Below are 21,810 nucleotides of genomic sequence, written 5' to 3'. Positions count from 1 at the left end.
TCACGATCGGCGATCGTCACAAGTTGAGCGTGTTACTCCTACTAAATGGCATCTGGGTTGAACACCGGTTTTATTTAATTCTTTAATACAAATCAATTTAATGAAATACCATAAATTTGTTCTTATTCATTTTGAAACGCAACGCATCGTTTCTAGAATATACGTGTATACTATTTGTGAAAGAATTAATATGCAAACCGACGCTTGCTTTTCTTAGCACCTACTCAAAATAGATTCCACGATTTGAGTTGGCTTAAAACCAAAGCAAAGAAGGAAAAAACAGTTAAATGAAATAAAAATGAGCCAAAAGCAAAAAAGAAAAGAAAAAAAACTCACTCGAAAGTTTGCAAATGTTTTTTGATATAAAAACGCGCCACTGTCGAGCCACTCCGAGTCTATTTGTTTCGGTTAGTTGATGAATCATCCGACACTTTTAGCGCGCGCCGCCGTGCCAGCCAGACAGACCGGACAAACACACACACAAACGAACATGCAAATATCTAGGCATAAGCACTTATTATATGATCGCGTTGTCATATTTGCAATTCAAATGTAAGAACGCACGCACACATTTACTTATATACATACACAAGTATGTAGCTAGAAGAATAATTAATGTGGGGGCCTGCGACGCCTTTTAAACGTGTGAGCAGTTTTCATTTGTCGCAAATTATACAATAATCATATAAGCAAACAGGCACACATAGAAACACATATACATATGTACATATTTGCCGGTATGTGCGCATGTGTGTGTGAATGCTCGTAAATGTTGTTAATTGTTTTTGTTTGGCGTTCATTGACAGACATTACCATAGATTAGCATTTCTACATTTACGATTTTACCCATAAATAAGATCCAGCCCACGCAACTTGAAACTTAAGAAGAATTAAAGTATCTAGCATATGAAAATATATAGCAAGAGCAAGTTCTGTCAAAAAGATTTATGTTCCATAAAGTACTGAAACGATCGTTAATTCTTGTTGTGTTTTTACGTGAGCTCTGTAAAATAAAACTATAAGAATCAGAAAAGTAAACTTACTTGATTAACAAACTCAAGCGTAGTAAAAAATTGAGGAACTAACGAATGTCGAGGTCAAATAAAAAAAATAAATAAATGTGAAAAGTGTTTAAATAAATGTAAATCCATATATATATATAGAGACCTGTTATTTTCCATGAAGCCTTGTCCAGTTCGACATCAATGCCGTTTAGCACAAGTTGGAACTATATATTACATGTAAGAGTCCAATAATCTCTCAGCTAAAACGTTTTTTGGATGTTTAGGCAAATTATATGTTTTAAAAACTTACACACAAAATTAAACAACAATCTAGAAGTATATACTTATTCGCACTATTTGAAGTAGTTAAAACTGATGGAAGTTAAGTATAAAGGAGGAAGTAGACATCATTATTATTGATTGACCAGCACGATTTTAGCAGAGTTGTCATCTTCGATGCTGCATTCGATACAACTTATTAGACTATGGTGTTTTCGTAAATGATTTTTATACCCCAAACAGGGTATATTAAGTTTGCCACGATGTTTGTAACACCCAGAAGGAATCGTCGGAGACCCTATAAAATATATACCTAAATAGTCAGCGGGACTAGCTAAGTCGATTTAGTCAACTCCGTCTATCTGTATATACGCGAACTAGTCTTTCAGTTTTTGAGATATCAGCCGATATCGGATCACTATAGCATATCGCTGGCATACAAACTGACCGATCAAAATCAAGTGCTTACGTGGAAAAGTTTTTCATTTGATGATATATCTCTTTAAAAATTTGGTATGGGCTATTATCTAAGGCAATAATGCAATTTCCGAAGAAACGTATGACTGTAGCATATCGCTGGCATATAAACTGAATGATCGGAATCAAGTTCATGTAAAGAATCTTTTGTATTTGTGAAGGGCATTATTATATAATAAAAACGTGAAAAATGTTAATGAACAGGAAATTGCTGTCAATCTTTTTAGGGTACCAAAATTATTTACATTTCGAAAAAAGCGTTGAGTACATACCAAAGTGTTTTAAATATATAAAATATACAATATTAGCCCATATCATGATCATAATTAATTCAAAAATTGCTATAACTAGCAAAAACAAAAAGGGGTTCGCATTTTGCAATAAAAACGATTATTTATAATATCTACTTCCTTCCTTACAACTCAAAACTATCACATACCGTTACTATACGGCAAACCGCTATCTAATGAAATTTTATTGTTCTACTTTCTTTTACAGATAAATACTATCACTATATCGTCACTATTTTATTTCAATATGACAACAATACAATAACATCGTGGAAAATTTGCGATTCATCGAGTACTTCCCCTTTGAAGATATCTTTTGTAATTATCACCTACCAACATTGCTACAAGGCACCAGATAAAAAAAGAGATTAGGTAAATAATTATTTTTTTGGGCAATAAAATTTCTTCGAGGAAAACCCAAACACACACAAGCATGCATAAGTATGCACAAAATATATGGTAATTGTGTGTAAACACTGTTGGATTTGCTTGTACAGACGCCATAGTGTGCTCAAAACAGTGGGGTGCGCTGTAAAAGTCTAGCAAATTAATGAGTTCTGCCGAATGGCGGCGTTAAAGTTTCCGCCAAAATCAACGTCATCAATTAGGCGGCGCTGATAAATGCGTTTTACTTGGCGCAACACGCTGGTGGTGAGAAATATTAAGCGTTATTGAAATTTCTTCTCAATACAAATATATTGTGGTGGCTCTTAAGATTCTTATTCTTCAATTATTTTTATTTTAAGCAATAACATTTTTTTTTTAATAATTTAATATTAAACATATTTCAGTATAAATTTATTACACTTTTATTTGTTTTTGTACAGATATATCGTTAAAAGTCTTATAAATATTAAATGTGAGTTAAAATTCAGTCAATGGTTCTGAACAAAGTGTGGTTCAAATCATATTGCTTCAAAGGGCCAAAAATTGTACTTTTCGAACAGGCTTCATTGAGGACAAAAATATTGGAAAAAAATGCTCACAATTTGTCATTTAAAAATTTGTTAAATAAACTTTTTGTAAAAAAAAAACTTTATTTAAATTACTAAAATTTAATCTGAAGAAATTAATAATTTATGGACATTGCTTTTTAGATTGCTCTTAATAAATATTGTTTTTTAATTAATAAAATCATATTTTTTTCAGTATACTACTTCATTAAAATCAATTTTAAAACATCAAAATGTATTCAAATTCTCTTTCTTAATTTAACGAGAATGCTCAAAGAATAGATTTATATAATAATTATTTTTTACTTAAAATCTTGTTAATGAGCCTCATTTTTTTGACAAAAAATTAAAAAAAATTATCGAATAAATTTCAAAAGCATCCTTAACTCCAATATATTGCTAATACAGTAACTTATAAAAACTTCAGTATCACCCTTATAGTCATGTCCGTCATGTATTTAACGCACACTCTGGTGATAAATTTCTGTTTCCGTTATGCTTTTATAGTTGTCGATTAACGTGTGAACTGGAGCAAAAGAAGTAAATTTTTCATCAATGCTCCAACTGTGAACTCTGTGGCTAAATAAATTTATGTTAATAACAATTTCTTCGAATGTTCGAAAATACAAATTGGCGGTCACGATGTGTATAGAGGATATTACGTCACTTAGTTTTCGGTAAAATGTGGTTAAGTGGTACAACTGATATTCATACATATGTATATATATATAGTTACTATATGTGCGAGTGAAATTCCCAGTCTATAATGGCTTCCTCACTACTCCTAATAGATATTATTAACCGGAAAAGGCTATGATTAAAAGAAAAAAAAAAAAATTAAAAAAACGAAAAAGTAACCAGTCAAAATATCGTCACAAATTAGGATTTGATAAAACATATCAAACTTCATATTCCAAAACTAACGTGTCGGAAAAATATAAAAACCAAAATAGTTGTACATATATTCAAAAAAAAAAAAGATAAATATTTCTCCTCAAATGATCTCTGGTGTCATCCAATTCATCCCCTATTAAGGTGTTATGGTAATGAAATATTCATTTCTGCCAACTAAAGGCTCTTTTAGTTTCATTTTAAAAAATAATATTTAGACATTATTATTCGGTAGCAGAAACGAAATATTTATAGAAGGGATTTCTGCGCACACATTTTGCTTATGATGATGATCCAAGGTTAGAACCTACAAAGGAATAGGAGTGAAACACCTAAACACTCTCTAAAATTTAGAGCTAAATCATTAATCAGTAGGCCATGATTTATTTATTTTCCTTTGATTTTCGTTTGACTTGGTATAATTATTTCAGATCAAAGATAACTATTGTAGATACTAAATTTAAGAAATACGAATTTTTAGTTCGCCAAGAAATTTGTAGCACCCAGAAAGAAACGTCAGATACCCTATAAAGTGTATATAAACGATCAGCGTGACGAGCCGAGTCGATTAAGCCATGTCCGTCTGTATGTCTACATATATGTTATACACGAATTAGCTTCTTTCAATTTTTGAAATGTCGTACAGAAATGTTGCACACGTCCTTTTCTCCCCAAGAAGCCGCTCACTTGTCGGAACCGCCACTATAGCATATAGCTGCGATACAAACTGAACGATCGAAAATAAATGCTTGTACGAAAAACTTGTTCATTTGAAGAGCTATCTTCACGAAATTTGACATGGGTTATTATATAAGGCAATGGTGCAATCTCCGAAGAAGCTGTTCCGATCGGATCACTATAGCATATAGCTACCGTACAAACTGACTGATCAAAATCAAGTTCTTATAGAAATCTTTTGTATTTGTTAAGGTTATTACAGTTTCGGTACAACCGAAGTTAACAATTTTTCTTTTTTTTTGGCTAATTTACTACATTTTCCTACCAGTTCAATATTTCCTTTCAGTGTTGTCCAACAATTTCGGGTCTAACTGATATCTCATTATGACTTAATCGTTTTATAATATTTGGATGCCCTTATTTGTGTACATACATATAGATCTAATCATCGACTGCTGCATGGTCAGCAATGTCCACAGCAACCACATAACAGTAATTGTCTAACTGATAAGCAAAACATTTTTTGTTTTTAATTAAATACCTAAATTTGTAGAGAGATAAACTTTAGTTGCGCTGATATTTGAAATGTGCTCATAATTGTTTAAAAATAATGATTATAACATTACATGTCAAGCGAATTGCCGCTGTAAATTCCTCATAAAGTTATCATGAATATGTATACTAACAACCAATGTGAAAGCAGAAATTCCTCAACGAGCAGGCACTTGAACTGCTGGCAGGTGCTAAGTGCTGTTGATTTATCTCATTGAGCTTTATCTGCTAAATATTTTATTTGTAATGACAAGGTGTCTGCACAAATTCTCGTGGCAAGTATACACTCCCGTTTATACAGCGTGTTTTCAAGGATTTTTATTTGTATTTTTATTCACATTTCATTAAAATTGTTAGACCTGCTGGAATTTATCTTTGCATTCTTTAAACGGCTTCATTCATACTAAAATAATTTGGGTCAAAATTGACTTTGTTCCCGTCTTTACTTTGATTGCCACTTCCGGCGAAACTCTAGGACGTATCTTTGGCATTTTGCTACTAAATAATTAAAAATTTCTGCCGATTGCGTATTTTAGTTAAGTTTGTCGGTTGGAATAGTTGGGTTAGTTCATAGCGTTGATACCATTGATGGATGTCACTTGGACAGCTGTGAACGTTGGTGCTTTGTGATGTCCAAAAGCTTCTAAAAATAGGTAACTAAATCATAGATCAACAAAGCTTATCGTGAAGGCAGTTAATATTAATCGCCGCCACTTCGCAAGGTTTGCCGAACGTGAGTCTACCGAGATATTTCAATCTCAGTGTGACAAATTTAGAAAATAGGGGAAAAGGTGCTGGACTGATTCCAGCTCGCCTTCCCCTGTACCGTTTTGGCAAAAAGTGTCCCACAAAATACTTCGACTCGCTTTTTTTCGGATGAAATTTGTGTAAGAATGTCCTCTCTAGCAAGCTCATCGGCTTTACAGTTTTCGGCGATTTCGCTGTGACCATTTATTAAGAGTCTCAGTGGGAACTTTAGATCGCTAATGCGTTCTGAGGTCCTTTACAAACTCATATATAAACCGATATCCGATTTCAACTCAACTAAACAAAGGCTGTTTTGCCCAGCATAACTCAATGCTCTCTCTTATCATAGCGAGTGCCTTCTATTCCAGATAGGCTTTTCCAAACAAATTTTCGCGAATTGTTCAAAATATAATTTCATAAAAAAGTAAATAGTGTAAGAACTAATAGCAAAAATTAACATAATCCGTGAATTAAAAATTTATTTTTCAAAAAAAAAATTTTAAAATTTCAAAACACCCTGTATAGTAATTTGAAATCATTAGATTAAATTCTAATATATTTTTGTACAAAAAGATCGTTCATTGTCGTACATTGACGCATATGCACACATCTACCATAAATACATAGATACAATGTGGCACTCAGTCTTTAGCCACTATCTACATTAACCAGCGATTTGTAATTATCATCTAATTAATGATAATATTAGCGCATTTTTATTTGTTTTAATTTGTCTGTAGCTGAGGTGCAATCTCTTGTTTTGTAACGCTGATTACTGTGCCTGTGACAACGTAAAAATACATAGATATACTATTATCTGTATATGTATGTATGTACATATATATATACATATGTATACCCATGGGAATAGCTGAGAAATTACTCATTTAGTTTAAAGCTAAAGCCAATTGGCGCAGACCATTTTGAATTTCAGTCAGTTCAAGTAGCTTTTTTGTGCAAATAAATGTGTTTGCTTTGAAATGTTTAAATAAAAACGCCTCAAGTGAGCACGTGCTCTGTAAATACTTTTATCAGCTTATCTATTTACACATGTTTCACAAAATCAAATAGCTGATACATGCATACTTACATACTTGATATTAAAATAAAATAATTACAAATATAGTACACACATTCTTCCATTCAATTTTCACACGCCTTTTTTCAGCCTACTTTCCACCTGTATTGGTACTATTACCACAAAAAAATATAATTGCATACTTTTAGGCATATTTGAAATCACTGTCAATGCATAAACACACATATATAAATAAGATGTATAGCCAAAATTTTCTATTCTCGTCTACTTCTTAAAATACTTTTTTTTATAAAATTTCCCTTTACGAAATTTTCCATTTTTTAATACTTTAAATTATAAAAAATTAATTATACTTTTATAAGGTATATGTATATGTAGAACATATATCTTCTCTCCTCCACTCACCTGATGCTGCGATGTGGATGATGTTTCCTTAACACTACTACTCGAACTTGTGTTTATGTGTCGCCCCACGGTCGTTGTTGTTGCACTGCTCAAACCATTACTGCCATTGCAGTTACCCACCGTGAGGCCATTGATGCCGGGCGTTGTAACTGTAGTTACAGTAACGACGCCACCACTACCACCAGCACCAACATTTGTTGTTGGTGTGTTGCCAGTTTTTTTGTGGAAATTTTCAATTAACGACGAGGCCGGACTGGAAACGCCGCTATGTGAACTATCCGAGAAATCTGACATCTGGAAAAAATTAAACAGAAGGATATTGTGAGAAAAAAAAAATCATTTCTAATTAAGTACATCAAACATACTTCATTTATGTATATCTTTTTTTTTTGTTATATATTTTGCAATTTTTTTTGATTTTGAGTTATTATAGGCACTTGGTTCCCACATTACTATGCATCAAAGCTTTTTTAATAGCTTTCGTTTAGCTTCTTATTAGTTAAACTTACACTTATATAAATAGTCTTTAAACCCATTATTTTCAAAATTCAAAAATAAATAAATTTTTGTAGTATATATTTAGAAGTTTTATAGTCATAGACCAGAAGTAGTGATCAAATTGTGATCATTTGTTTGCCATAAAATGCATAGGTTGTATCCTTTTCTAAAGCCAAAGTCATTGTATTGTCAGCGGCTAGCATATTATTCTTAACCAATTATAAGCCCTTTGTCTAAGCATTATAATATTCAACACAGTCGAAATTTTTCTCTTCCAGTTAAGAATTTGTGCGTTTTAAACGCTGTTATTGAATTAGTTTTGCCAAGAGCATCGCAATAGCCAAAAACTGAAACAAAAGTGTATCCAAAAAAATCCAAATACACCTCTCAGCCCGTCAAATATTGCAAGTTTAAAGTTTTTGGTTTATTAAATTAAGTTACATAATTTAGAATATCGTGTAGAAGACTGTAAAAGGAATGGTATTGTTTTAAATTAAAGCTAAGAAAGATTTTCACAGAAGATATAAATCTTCCACTCACACCTGTTTTCTAAGCTCCCTAAAAGTAAATTCCTTATTTTTTCAGGAAATTATATCAATGACCATTGGAGAAGCATTCGTGGAAAACAGAACACTCTTACTAGTCTACTCTCACCTATGTAGAAATTTATTGCAATAAATATTATATTTCATTCGTTCGTATATTGCAGATCAATCTGACTATCAATAGAAGGTTTATTCCGTCGCATTTTCTCGTCTAGTATTTATTTGCTTCTAATTTTTTGATAAGCACTTGCTTGCATTTGATTACGTGGAATTCAGCAATTAAAACTGTAGACATGCTGTCGACAACTTTTATATATAATATAAATATATATGTATATATGTAGTATAATGAAAACATGCGCGAACAATTTATTTGGCGTCGCGATAAGATGATGCCAATTAAATGCGCCAATCATTTATAAATCAATATAATATAACAGTAAATGTGCAATGAGCAAGTGCTTTGACTGACAACAACGACATACACACACACATACATACAAATAGAACTTCAAAGTAGAACTAGAAATGGGGTTGAAGGTCACACAGAGCCGTCAGATAAGCTATATACGTGAATAATGAGTACAAGCAATGATTGTAAAGTAGAAAAGTGACTCATTGGATCTAAAATATTACAGACAAATATTAACTAACGCTATAAAGCTCTATTATATGTAGTAAACATTTCAAGCAAACTTTATTGAATTTTTATATATGTATGCATTTTTTGCGTGTCACTTGCTTTTTGTATTCTCAACCTGATTCTAAAAACAACTTCAAATATATTCCATCGCTTTGCAAAATTTCATAGCATTGCGAAATATGAAGAGGCCAGCTGGTCGGATAGCAGCAGAAGCTGTCTTAGATTCTTAACTTGCGCCACCCACGCCCTGATTGATTGTACGTGTAGCAGAAAAATGCTGATCGTGCGCGCAACACAGTTCGCTGTTGCATATTTTACAACAAAAGCATAATTAGCCCACGCGTCGTGCAATGAGAGCAGTTAAATATAAGCCAGTGAAGAGAGTTAGTTGGTGAAACGAACGTTGCTGGCAATAGGTGTAGGGTGGTTCGGGTATAACTAGTTACTTAGAATCAGGGATGCGATTTTTTTTAAATAAAAAATTTTGGATTCAAATAAGATTTAAATTTTTTAATACCAGTTTTGGGATACTAAGATGCTTAATTGGGACTGAAAATTCAAAATTTAATCGTATTTAGAATAAAATTTTGTTTCGCTTTTATCTCGATTTTTACGATTAGGAAATGGGAAAAATTTAATTCAAATTTTATTTCAATTATTTTTTTAATGCATTATTTGCAACCCTGCTTAGAATCATATAAATTCACGGCAACTTATATTGAACTTATAACACTAGTTCTCAAACGATCCTAGAAACGGACCGCCCTACTTCTAGTTGAAATTAGTCGCCGTGTCTAAAACCCTTAAAATGTTTTCAAAATCCGGAAAAATAATGGAATTTGATTGAGTGAGCCAATGACAGTGAAATTAATATCCGCATAATTTTCCTTTTTAAGGCTTTTATTTTTTTAAATATGTGGGTTTTATAGCATTTTTTTTTTGCCACACTTTCAGAAGAGACCGTAGTTATATTATGTTTTATAAATAGTTATCGTTAAGACCGTATGTGATCATAACATTGGTTGCGATAAAAATTAAAAGTTGCCGCATATAAACCGGTAGCAGTATTCAATGGAAATATCAATTAACTATGTAATTACTGTCCACCCACAAGTTTAATGAAGTATTCAGAATAATTATTAGCTAAAGCAGCTAAGGTATCAATTTTATTTTCAACTGTCAATATTCATATCGCTACAACAGCGTTTGGTTAGGTGGAGCTAGGGTAAAACAAAAAGTCACTGACAAAAAATTTTAAATCGAAATTTTATTAAAACTTTGATTTGCAGAAATGAGCAGTAACCAATAAATCGGAACTCAGGTAAAACTCAAAATAATTTTGTACTTCCTGTACCAAAAAGTTATCGCAAATGACTTTTTTGCTGTCAACTTGCCAAATATTTGACCCAATACTTTTACTTCTTTTTCAATTAGTAAAATATGTAATAGCCGTAATTCACCACTTCTCTATACACTATGGATGAGCCCTCTTGTCAAAAAAGTTCCGTGTAAAAGGAACAAGGAACTTATGCACTTAGCAGTACAAGAGAGTTTACGGAAAACTTAATTAGGCTACTTTCTATCTCTTATATTTATGGCACTTGATTGTTCGATTCGCTGTCCTAAATGATACAACGAATCGAAGATAACTTATACCAAAAGATCATTCTACGACAACGTTAAGTTCGTCCTATATATGTAGTTTCATAGGTTTTTTAAACATTATTCGTAAATCAATAAAGCTTTCTGAGTACCAGGTTTTCAGAGAGTTTGTAATCGAAGCACAGGTGCGGGACTCCTTTTCTGTTTAGATACGCAAGACCAGTCTGTTCTATGCATCAGCAACGAATGCCGATTTTGATCTTTTGTCTTTTTATCTGACCAGTGACGGTCAACTATACAATTTTTTATGTTGCAACAACAATAACAAACCTATTTTTGAAAAATAAAAAATTAATAAAAATTTCACATTAAAGAAAATGTCGTAATTTGTATGCATTTGCTTTGAAGACAGATTATTTATAACCTAATTTCCACAGGGTTACATTTAAGCAGGTTTCAATACTGGCACTGCCACAATCAAAACAACATAATCACACCCACTCAGCTTCATTAGGATGCGCAAACCATATTACTTTTATGCGTTAAATTCTCAAAATAAAAATTGTATTTAATTTGAAGCAAAAAATGTTGAACAACTCAATCTGCATATTAAATCGCCATAAGTGTTTCGAAAAATCATAAATCATAAATAATTAATTCAGATATGACAAATGCACGTAGCAAATGAAATACGACTAATGACATGATTAAGATGTTAGGAAATTTATTAAAAAATATTTAAAAGAAAAACAAAAACGCAAATTAATGTGTGCGCCTCTAAAACCTCTTATCGACGATGAGCGATTTCGCCAAGTAAGACAAGCATAAGGCCAACAGATGGTTGAAAATTTAATAAATCGATGGAGAATTAAAAATTGACAAACGAATTGGCGCAGATAACTGTGAAGCCGCGGTTTTCAAAGCAATTCATTCAAATAGTGAACATCACACACACAAATACATAGCGTATGTAGGTGAGTAGTTATAATAAATTTTCAATTGTGGTTGGGCGGCTTCAGAGCTGCAACTATGAAATATATTCGCCATCACATTGTTTATTGTTTGAATATGTAAATGTCATATACAAATCAGTGTTAGGTTGACAATGAGTGAATTGTGTGGTGCAATTGGTCAGTTAGAGTCAAGTCAATACCTTCCACTATTCATATTCACCGACATACCTATTATATTGTATTGTATGTAGAGATAATCTCAACAGGTTTAATTACATGAAAAATGCATTGGCGTATAAATCTAAAATGCAAATCGTGTTGTCAAAGGAAATCCCACGATTTCAGCATTTGTTTTTATAGAAAATATGCAAAAATACATTATGAATAGATATTCATACACAGACATCACAGTTGAAAGCGCGTATAACGTATGTATGCTAATCGATGGAACCCAAAACCCCTGTAAGAAAAACTAGTTCTAAGTCTTCGAAAATTTTTTTCGTAATATACATATATACATTTATTTGGATATTATGTCGCTCGTCTCACATAAATGTTTTTAATTTTTTTGATGTGTATAAATTTACTGAAATTTCAAATAGAGTGGGTTCATTCAGCATGGTAACTAACGAAAAGTTTTTTTATATTATGTCTGTAGAATATACTCTGCTCTGAAATTTTACACATGTTCGTTTCTCCCCAATAATCTGCAGTTTAACCTTCGGAGGAATTGAGCATATAGGTGTCATACAAACTTATCGATCAATATCAAGTTCTTGTATGAAATTTTTTAGTATATCTGAAGAATATCATAACTTCGGTTATATTTTCCTACAGGGTATTTTAGTTTCTTTACAAATATTTACGTATTGTACTAGTCTCAGTTTGAATTGCGATTGTTGACTTTATTTTCTTTTAAAATTATCTACAAATGTACTGTGGACTATGTAAATACTTGCACATAAAGTTTTTCTAATAAATGGACTGAAAATAACAATTCGCATGCTAATAGCAATATTCAAATATAAACCGTATATAATTAACTGTGGATAAATTAAAGGCGGCAGCTTAAACTACTAGTAAATATAAATATTTATTCAATTATATTCACATTAATAGGGGCGTAAAGTTGAAAATGTTAATTCGTGACAGATTTTATGGGTTATAATAACGTTGAATATACTATTATATGTGGGTTCAAAAAAGTATTCTAGAGACTATTGTAAAGTGATGAAATGAAACTTGAAAACAAATATTTATTTGAGATAAAAATGGTATACAAGAAATTAAAACCTATTTATTTGGACTAAAGTTTTATAGGAACTAAGTTTTTATAGTAACTAAATAATATTAAAAATAATTTAAACTAGCTTAGTTTTTGTTTCAAATATCGCTATTTAAAAAATTACGAACCACACTAATATGGCCTTAAACTCATATCTATTACAATCTTTCAACTCATATCCATTTAAGCAACTGCCATTTCTCTGTCGAAACCGGCTTGTAAGGCTTATTAATAACCCACTTGTCCACTACTTCAAGCATTTAGTCGAACTTTCAACACTTTTATTGAATCGTTTCCTCAGCCGTTACGCTCTCAGCCTTCTCGCTTTACCTGCCGCCAACTTAATTGATTGCATTTCATTGTCAATGTTGAAATTCATAAGACAGGAAATGATTTGTACGCTTTAATGATGTGAATAATGATGATTGGATTTATGGCAGAGGAGAGTCTAGCGTTACAGCATAATATTAATGCACAAATAATACTGTTATTTGTGAATATATGCGAATATATTGTTTGGTAGAAATGATATGGAAGTCTGAACTATGAGTTCATGGCCTCAAACGTGGGGTGAATATACTTTGCTTGAATGCGTTGCTCTTTGCTCATAATTCAAGTTAAGAGATTGCGGAAATCGAATCCCTCCTAATAGTATTAATTAATCAAGCGAGTTGTTAATGAAGCTGTTGTAAAAGAAATTCGACTATATTTAAGAAAACAAATGTGTGCTAATTACACGCTTGGACTCGCAATTGCTATCAGACTTAGAGTAGAGATGCTTAGACTGACCTGAATGTATACAGTCTGACAGTTTTGTATTTTCGTCCCTGGGTCCTGATACTATGGATCTGTGTATTGATTAAGATCCTTATATCTACTCTGTTTTAAAATGGAGCTGTTAAAAGAAGAAAACAGTGTGCTTTATACTGTTAGGGCGAGAGTCAGCAGCTTTTAAGAGAGTCTATAGTTTTGAATCCTATAATAACTCTAGTTTCAGACATACCTACTAATTTTACATTTTATAAATTATAAATAATTTGATACGGACATCTGAATCCTTTAAACCTACGCATACGAATTTTTTGTGTATGTGTGTACGTGCTTTCTTCGTTTTCTCGAAAACATGTCTTTCGATTTTATTAAGTAATAATAAAATAATTAGTTATAAATGTAAATTAAATATTTTTATTCAAATACAGTTAGTTGCAAACAATCCATAATTAAGATTGTCAACGAAAGAGCCAAAACTTGAAAGTTATTATAATACAACCAAAATATCTGCATTGTAATTTGACTCTCAAAGTGGGAATACCTTATAAATTCCATCAAAAAACATAATAAAAAATTATAATTTCTATCATAAAATGTTGAAAGCGTGCAAAACGATAGCAAAAGGTGTTGAAGACTTGGAGACACGGCAATCAAATCACTTGTCTGATTTTATAAATTTTAACATTTGTCAAAGAATATTGTTGGAGCATCTGACAGCAACAGCAGATTCAACAAGTGCGAACAATTTCGAATGCTTGTGAAATCTTTGAAAATGATTTCAATTTCAGTAGCTACTGATTTACATACTTAACATATTTGTATAACTGCTAACACTGGAAGATTGATAGATTAATGGTAGTAAAAAATAAAAATAAAGAAGAATGGGTTTTAGTGAGCTACTAAGCTTGTCTGAGAAAGCCTTAGACTTAAGCGGCTTTAAAAGCATTATTTCTCATTTGTATAGATTTATTTTTTAAAATTTTTTTGTTTTGTTTTTATTTTTTTCTTTTTCGTTTTTGAATTATTTGTTGCTTAAAAATCGGTGTGCCTGTTTGTTCTTGCTTCGAGACTTGACGACAGGCTAAGCTTGTTACCAACATTCTTTTATTTTTATTATACCCTGAACGGGGTATATTAAGTTCGCCACGAAGTTTTTAACACAAAACAGAGAATGTCGTAAACCCTACAAAGTATATATATATATACCTATAATATAAATGATCAGTGTGACGAGCTGAGTCGATTATAGCTTTGTCATTTAACGAGATATCTTCAAGAAATTTGTCATGGATTATTGTCTGTGGCAATAAGTCGAAGTTAACGTTTTTTTTTATTGAATTTGTTTTAGGCTTATTTGCATAAAAAATCATCGTTTTAAATAGCACTGTTGTGTTTCTTAGTAACTTTTAAAAAATGTGTTTTCTGTTTTTCTCAATACTAAATAAAAAACTCTAAATAATGCGCTGACGCATCTGCTCTACTATACTGGTCAGCCGAAAGAAAACTAGTTTTTATTAAGGAATTGGGAGTATTGTTAATAATTATGCATATTTCATAATTTTAATAATAAGCATTCTTACATACAGACGTTTCTTAATCCAAATATTAAATATATTAATCTGGGTATTTATTCTTTTCTAATGCAAAATATTTTCACATATTCGATTTTTAAACTTAAAATAATTCAAGAAACCTTACTCTTCAAACATTTCAGCTTCACCACGCATATCTATACACATAACTATTTAAATATATGTAGGTTATGTGCGCCGAAAAGTTCTGCATAAATTGACAGCAAGCACGCAATATCACGTGCCCCAAATGAGCGAAATGTCAACAAACACATTTTATCACATAAAACTAAAACCATAAAATCTTCTAAAAGAATGACAGACAAGCTTAACGAATTAAAGCATAGAATTTTGTGAAAAAAATAGTATTAGGTTTTTAGTATTTATATTTAGAGAGTTCAAGAAACTTTTATGGTCAACAGAAAGAGAAAATTAATATTATATATAAGTTAGCTTGCTTTGCAATCAAAAAAACTGCATTTAATATTTTTTTCCAATTTAATATTTTTTTTTTAATATTTTTTTTGCATTTAATATTTTTTTTCAAGAACTTGCGCTAATAGCAGTCCTTTTTAAAGCTTTCTGAACACACGATGGTAATGTAGCATTTTCTGTATTTACCAACGTTTTTCAAGGGACAAAAAAATTCTTTCGATTATGCAAGACTTACACATGCTGCAGGTGAAAATTCAATGTTCAATGCAACTGTAAAATGTAAAATGGGCATTTATTAAAAATAATTATTTTCTCTCTTTTACTTTCAACACTTTTAGAAACTTATTTCTATTAGAGCAAAATATTAAAAAAAATGTTTTTGAATGAAAGTGTATAGCATTCAGTTCGAACAACTTTTCCTACCTGTTACCAAATCGCACGAAAAAAAATTAAAAAAGCTAAGAAATATTTTTCTTTTGATATTGCCTTCATCAAATCAGCTTTACTTATTTGGTTTCCTTTTTGCGTCTGCTACCAAAATTGTCGGAGAACACAAAAAAACCAGAACCAGATCGCATTTGTCCAAAAACTTTCTAAGCCGGTAAGTGAATCATGGCAAGAAATCGCCTTTTTGGGTGAATATTTATGCGTGTGTCTGTGTTTGTATGTGTGGTTTAATATTTGAAAATCGATTTTTGTTTCAACTTTTGCTGAACTCTTTTGATTTTTTTTCTTTTTATCCCCTCATTCACTTGGCGACACGCAGTTAGCATTAGCTGGGCGATTTTACGAGTTCTTGGAAAAAATGTTGCAAGTGCTGTGCTGTGGCAAGGGTGTGCCTACGTGTGCATTATTGTAGCGTTTCGTAATTTTTGTATTTGTTTTATTTTCACAGCTCCCCAAACTTGTTTCACACACACACACTTTACTCCGGTAGCGCCGGTCGACATTTGGCACGCGATATTAAAGTGCAATGTGCGGCCAATCCTTGAAAAAGTAATTGCTCGAGCACGAGTTAAAGCGAAAAAATTATGTGTGTATGTGTTTGTGCAGTAGTGACATGCTGTAATTAATTTCTTTGCTACAACTTGCCACACGACAATGTATTTTATATAACCGTGGTTCATTGCGGCACAAAGTCACAAAGAGTGGGTGAATGGGTCGGTCTCGTGTGGCGTCTAAACAATTATTGTAAATTTCTTTTTTTTACTTAGACGCTGAATGCCGCTTTAATACAATTGCGTGCGAGGATTTGTTTGCGTTTGTTTTTTAATATATATAATGAAAATGGATTATTAGTTATGAGGAATACTGATACAATTCTATACATTTTGCGCTCAACAAAAAATTTTTTTTTAATAAATTAAATAAAAATGTTTGCAAAAGTAATTATAATATTGTATTTACTTTTAAATTGAATGTGTCATGAAAATAAATTTGCGGTTTTATTTATTAATAAATATTAATCAAAGCTCACAGTAGTTTCCAACTTAAAACGGAGGTTACGTTATGTAATAGCAAAATACCTGCGAACTAATAACACAAATTTTAATATTTGTTACGAGTTCAGCGATGTTGGTTAAACAACTTCTAGAACACTAAATAATAACCCCAAAATCTTTAACTCAACTTAAATTTTAATAAAGCTAACATTATCTAATCTGTTTACATAAAAAATTTCGAGTGAGAGAGTTTCTCCATCATAAACACAAAACTTTAGACTCGACTTTATGAACGTGAAATGGCTAGTAAATTGAAATTTCAAAAAAAAAATATTAATATTAACTCAAAAAGAGTGTTGAAAGCAAATCATTCACTTTACTCTTAAGCACAAAAAGCATTTACATGTAAACACACATATTTATTATATCTAGACTAGGCCAGTCATTAGGCGCCTTTAATTTTCAACTGTTGTTTGTGTAGAAACTGATTGGCCTTGTCAACCACTCAGTAACCTATTTATGGCTACTTATATTTTTTTTGTTATTATTTAAGAGGCTGAGTAATTCACTTAAGCTATTCACTACTGTTACAGCTATTTTATGTAAAACGTGCGACGTGCTTGAACTAACGTCCCATTTCTTTTCATTTTACTTCTGACGCAAATACTACACTTGTGGGGTTTCCCTGCTTTGATATATTGTTATGAAATTTAGCAATAACACAGCTACGATATTCTTTAAAACCAAGCAATTAGTTGTGAAATTAAGAATAATCTTTTTTATATAATTGTAATACATTTTTTATCGCAAGAAATGTTAGAATTATTCAAAAGAGTTCGGTTTTGAAATTAGTTAGACAAGAATTTGAACTAAAATTATTTCTCAAACAAAAAAACTTAAAACAAAAACTATATACAAAGGTCCCTAATCTAATAAATTAGCAAATTATACAGAGAACACTTTGAATAAATCAGTCTAAATTGATAAAATTAAAAATTTCCAAAAATTTTCTGCTTTAGTAAATTAATAAATTTCCAAACAATTTGCTTAATGACTTAATAAATGAAAAATATTTAACAAATTCACTAATTTTAAGTTTCGCAAATAAATCGCAAATTTAATCAATATATCCGAAAAAAATTTACTAATTCACTAAATTAAGGGGATGTTCGAAACTCCTCTTAGAGTGTTACTACATAGATAGCTCGTTAAAATAAATTTGTATTTAAATAAAAAAGTAAGTTAATATTTAAAAGACTACAATATTGCGCTAAAATTAATATAATATAAAATAACATTTTAAGAATTTATTAAAATATAAACTGTAGCAGTTTTTTGGTAATGAATATTTCACTTTTACACTAAAAAGTGTTTTAAATTTGTTTCTTTTTCTGAATTTAAAGTGGTTTATCGCTTTTACACCACTTTTAATATTTAATTATTTAATATTTAATTTAATGTAGGAAGATGAAGCAGCATAAAGGGATAGCTTCCACTAGACTTTTTGACTGTTATTTTTAAGGAAATACAATCCTTACAAGAATTTGATTCTGATTGTTCAATTTGTATGGCAGCTATATGATATACTCATCCGATCTATACAATTTCTTCGAAGATTGGATTATTGCTTTAAATAATAAACCATGCCAAATTTCGTGAAGATACCTCATCAAATGAAAGAGTTTTCTATACAAGCACTTGACTCCGATCGTCTAGTTTGTATGGCAGCTATATGCTATAGTGGTCATATATCGGCCGTTCCGACAAATGAGCAGCTTCTTAGGGAAGAAAGGACAGATGCAAAAATTCAGGTGGACAGCTAAAAAACTGAGGGACTAGTTTGTATATACAGAGAGAGACATGGCTAAATCAACCAGCTCATCATGCTGATGATTTATGTATATATTTTATTGGGTTTCCGACGTTTGCTTCTGGGTGTTATAAACTTCGTGGCAAACTTAATATACCCTGTTCAGGTTATAACAAAAACGCGCTTTCTTGGGCATTTTTTGAAGAGGTTTTATTAAATTAATAAAAATAATGTAAATTTACACATTTTAATTAGCTTCAAAAACACTAGTTTACAGTCATTTTGCGACTGTGATGTTGGAGGCAGTTTCCTGATAATTTTGAGTTGCTAAAAGCGAAAATGATAGCACAAATTTTCGTAGCAAACACAAAAGTGTTGTAGTCCAAGGGTGTAGGGGTCAAACCACCACTATATACTAAAATGACAAAAGTAGCTGTACGTGATGGAAAAGTTTTGAACTCAAATTCGTAAACTGGACACCTCAAATATACCAGCACACCTCTTAGCAAATCAGTCGCAAATTTTTCCTTTAGATTTGTTGAGTAGTGTAAACGACGAATCATTTTGAAAAATTTTAGATTCCGTGGATATATATAGCCGATCACCAAGAGGATCGCCGAAAAAGGGTGAGGAAGTTTTTCTGATTAAAATTATCTCAAATAAAAAAAAATAAAATATAAAAAAATATTATTACTTAATAGATACAAGTAATGATCGAAGGACCAGTCAAAACTTTGATTTTTGACAAAATAGCGCCTGCCAAAAAAAATTTACAAGCAGAGTGGCTTAAAAATTCGAAATTAAAAATCGTATCGTTTCGATTAGCACCTGGCCAATAAGAAAGTTGTGTGAAATTTCAAGGTGATCGGGCCAGCTGTTTAGGCGAAATATTCCGGAAAACAGTATTTCGAGAAAAAAAAACGTTTAAAGTTTGGTGAGCCGATTACAGTAAGGTAGAAAAATTTCTACAAATACCCTCATATCTCCGAAACTATTTGCGGAATCAACTGCTAAGTTTCAGAGAATATTCTTAAATATATGTATATTTGATATACACTCGTATACTAATAAAAAAAAAATCGATTTTTTGAAATTCGCTAGTGAACATAATCCCATAATTTAATTACATTTACCCTTGATACTACAAATTAATTAAGTAATTGCTGGCACGATTTAATAAAAACAAAATTCGATTATTACAATTAAAAATTTCAGCAAATCTTTCATTAATTACATTGTGGTAATTAAAACTAATTATTATTAAATTTATAGCTTACGCTTAAGTTTAGTTTATAAGAAAACTAGCAAAAGCATACAGGTGGAATGAATAATTATTCATATTAAAAAAATTTAAAGACTTTAACTAATGCTAAATTAGTTTTATGAAAAATCAAATAAAAAACCTACGAATACGTACATAAATAATTGGAGAGCGAAAATTCAATTTCATTCATAATAATATTCATAATAAACATACATAAATATGTGGTATTTTATATGTGTGACGAATAAATCCACGCAATAATTTACTTAATTAGCATTAAAAATACTTAAAAGGCATTAATTGACTGCTAAATAAACTTTACTCATGCAGAACGCTTTAAAATTATACTAAAAAGCACCAAATGAATGAATATACAAATATATGTATATACAAAGATTTGTTTAGCAGTGATACTCTTAAAAACGCCGAGTGTGCATGGCGTATACGTTACCTTACACTAATTGAAGCGTCATAAATCCGCTTAAGTGCTAGAAAAATTATTTAAACTGGATTTTGGTACACAATTGTCGTTAATATTATTATTATTATTGTTATTGTTATTGTATCCAACAAAAGCAACAACAACTTAATAGTATTTAGTTGTGCGTTAATTCGTGCGAGCGCGTCCAATTAAGGGCAAAGCTCACAACGAGAAATACAATATTCAAATGCCTAATTGATAAATAAAGCGGCAGCATGCTACATGAATCGCCAAATCGATGTGGACAATTAGATAGTTGTGCTTCAAAAATAAAAAAACCGAAAGAATACCTGCACGTATTTGCTTTACAAGTGCAAGATACATTTTTAATTAATTTTTATTTAATTTTGATTATCGCATTGTTTGCGATATTACTTCAGTGTTCGTTTGACGCCACTTTTGGCACTTCTTTTGAATTGAATCCCGCATTGCTTTTTGCAATCAAGGTCATTTGAATTTTAGTTTGTGAAAAAAGTGCTGCGATCTCATTTGAAAGTTGTGAGTCCATATATTTATATTATATAAATATGCATATATATGCATATATGGAGATGCTGTATCTGTGGAGCACGCGTTTAAGAGTATACGTATTTGCCCAGGCAAAAGCGAATTGACGCAAAATTACTACTATTATTATTACAGAATTTTGTGAATTGTGATGTTGTTTAGTTGGTTGAATGCGTATGCCTTATACTTCGGCTTCTTGTGAGCACCTTATACATAACTAAGATATAACTAAGATCATAATCAAAATAGACAAAATAATGAAGTAAAAAATAAAATGAAAAATTAATGAATTTAAAAACAAACAAAAAAATACAAAAATAAAACCGTAAATAAATTAAGCTAAAATAATATAGCAAATGAAATATATTAACTAAATAACTACAAAAATTAAGTCAATAAAATAAAATAAAGAAAATAGTGCAAAAAAAAAAATTAAGAAGTGCTAAGTTCGGATGTTACCGAACATTTTATACCCTCGCAACTTGCAAGAATCAAAGCGGAGGAAAATTCAGTCACCCGGATTTCAACTCGTCTCTCCATTCTGATAATTTATATATATATAATGCTATATCTAACTCGATTAGTTTTAGGTGATACAAACAACCAGTAGGTGAACTAAACTATGATTGAAATGTGAGGGACTACAAATAGACAAATAGAATTTACAGCAAAACTTGAAAGTTTTTCG

The 21,810-nt window shown here is 31.0% G+C and overlaps 1 protein-coding gene across 8 annotated transcripts in view; it reads right to left on the bottom strand.

Annotated features, from left to right (window-relative positions):
* The window catches only part of Sarm (sterile alpha and armadillo motif), a 113,619-nt gene that overhangs the window by 37,317 nt on the left and 54,492 nt on the right, over positions 1-21,810 (bottom strand). For 6 of the 8 annotated variants that reach the window (XM_070112090.1, XM_070112091.1, XM_070112092.1 and 3 more), the window contains one exon: positions 7,316-7,609. In XM_070112090.1, coding sequence (XP_069968191.1) covers positions 7,316-7,609 — 294 coding nt within the window. Of the gene's footprint in view, positions 1-7,315; positions 7,610-21,810 lie in introns of those variants that run through there. The other 2 variants (XR_011397152.1, XM_070112088.1) reach the window with 1 other exon arrangement.

Source organism: Bactrocera oleae, chromosome 6, assembly GCF_042242935.1.
Source record: "Bactrocera oleae isolate idBacOlea1 chromosome 6, idBacOlea1, whole genome shotgun sequence".
Taxonomy (NCBI): Eukaryota; Metazoa; Arthropoda; class Insecta; order Diptera; family Tephritidae; genus Bactrocera; species Bactrocera oleae.
This window is presented reverse-complemented; position numbering and strand designations above follow the sequence as displayed.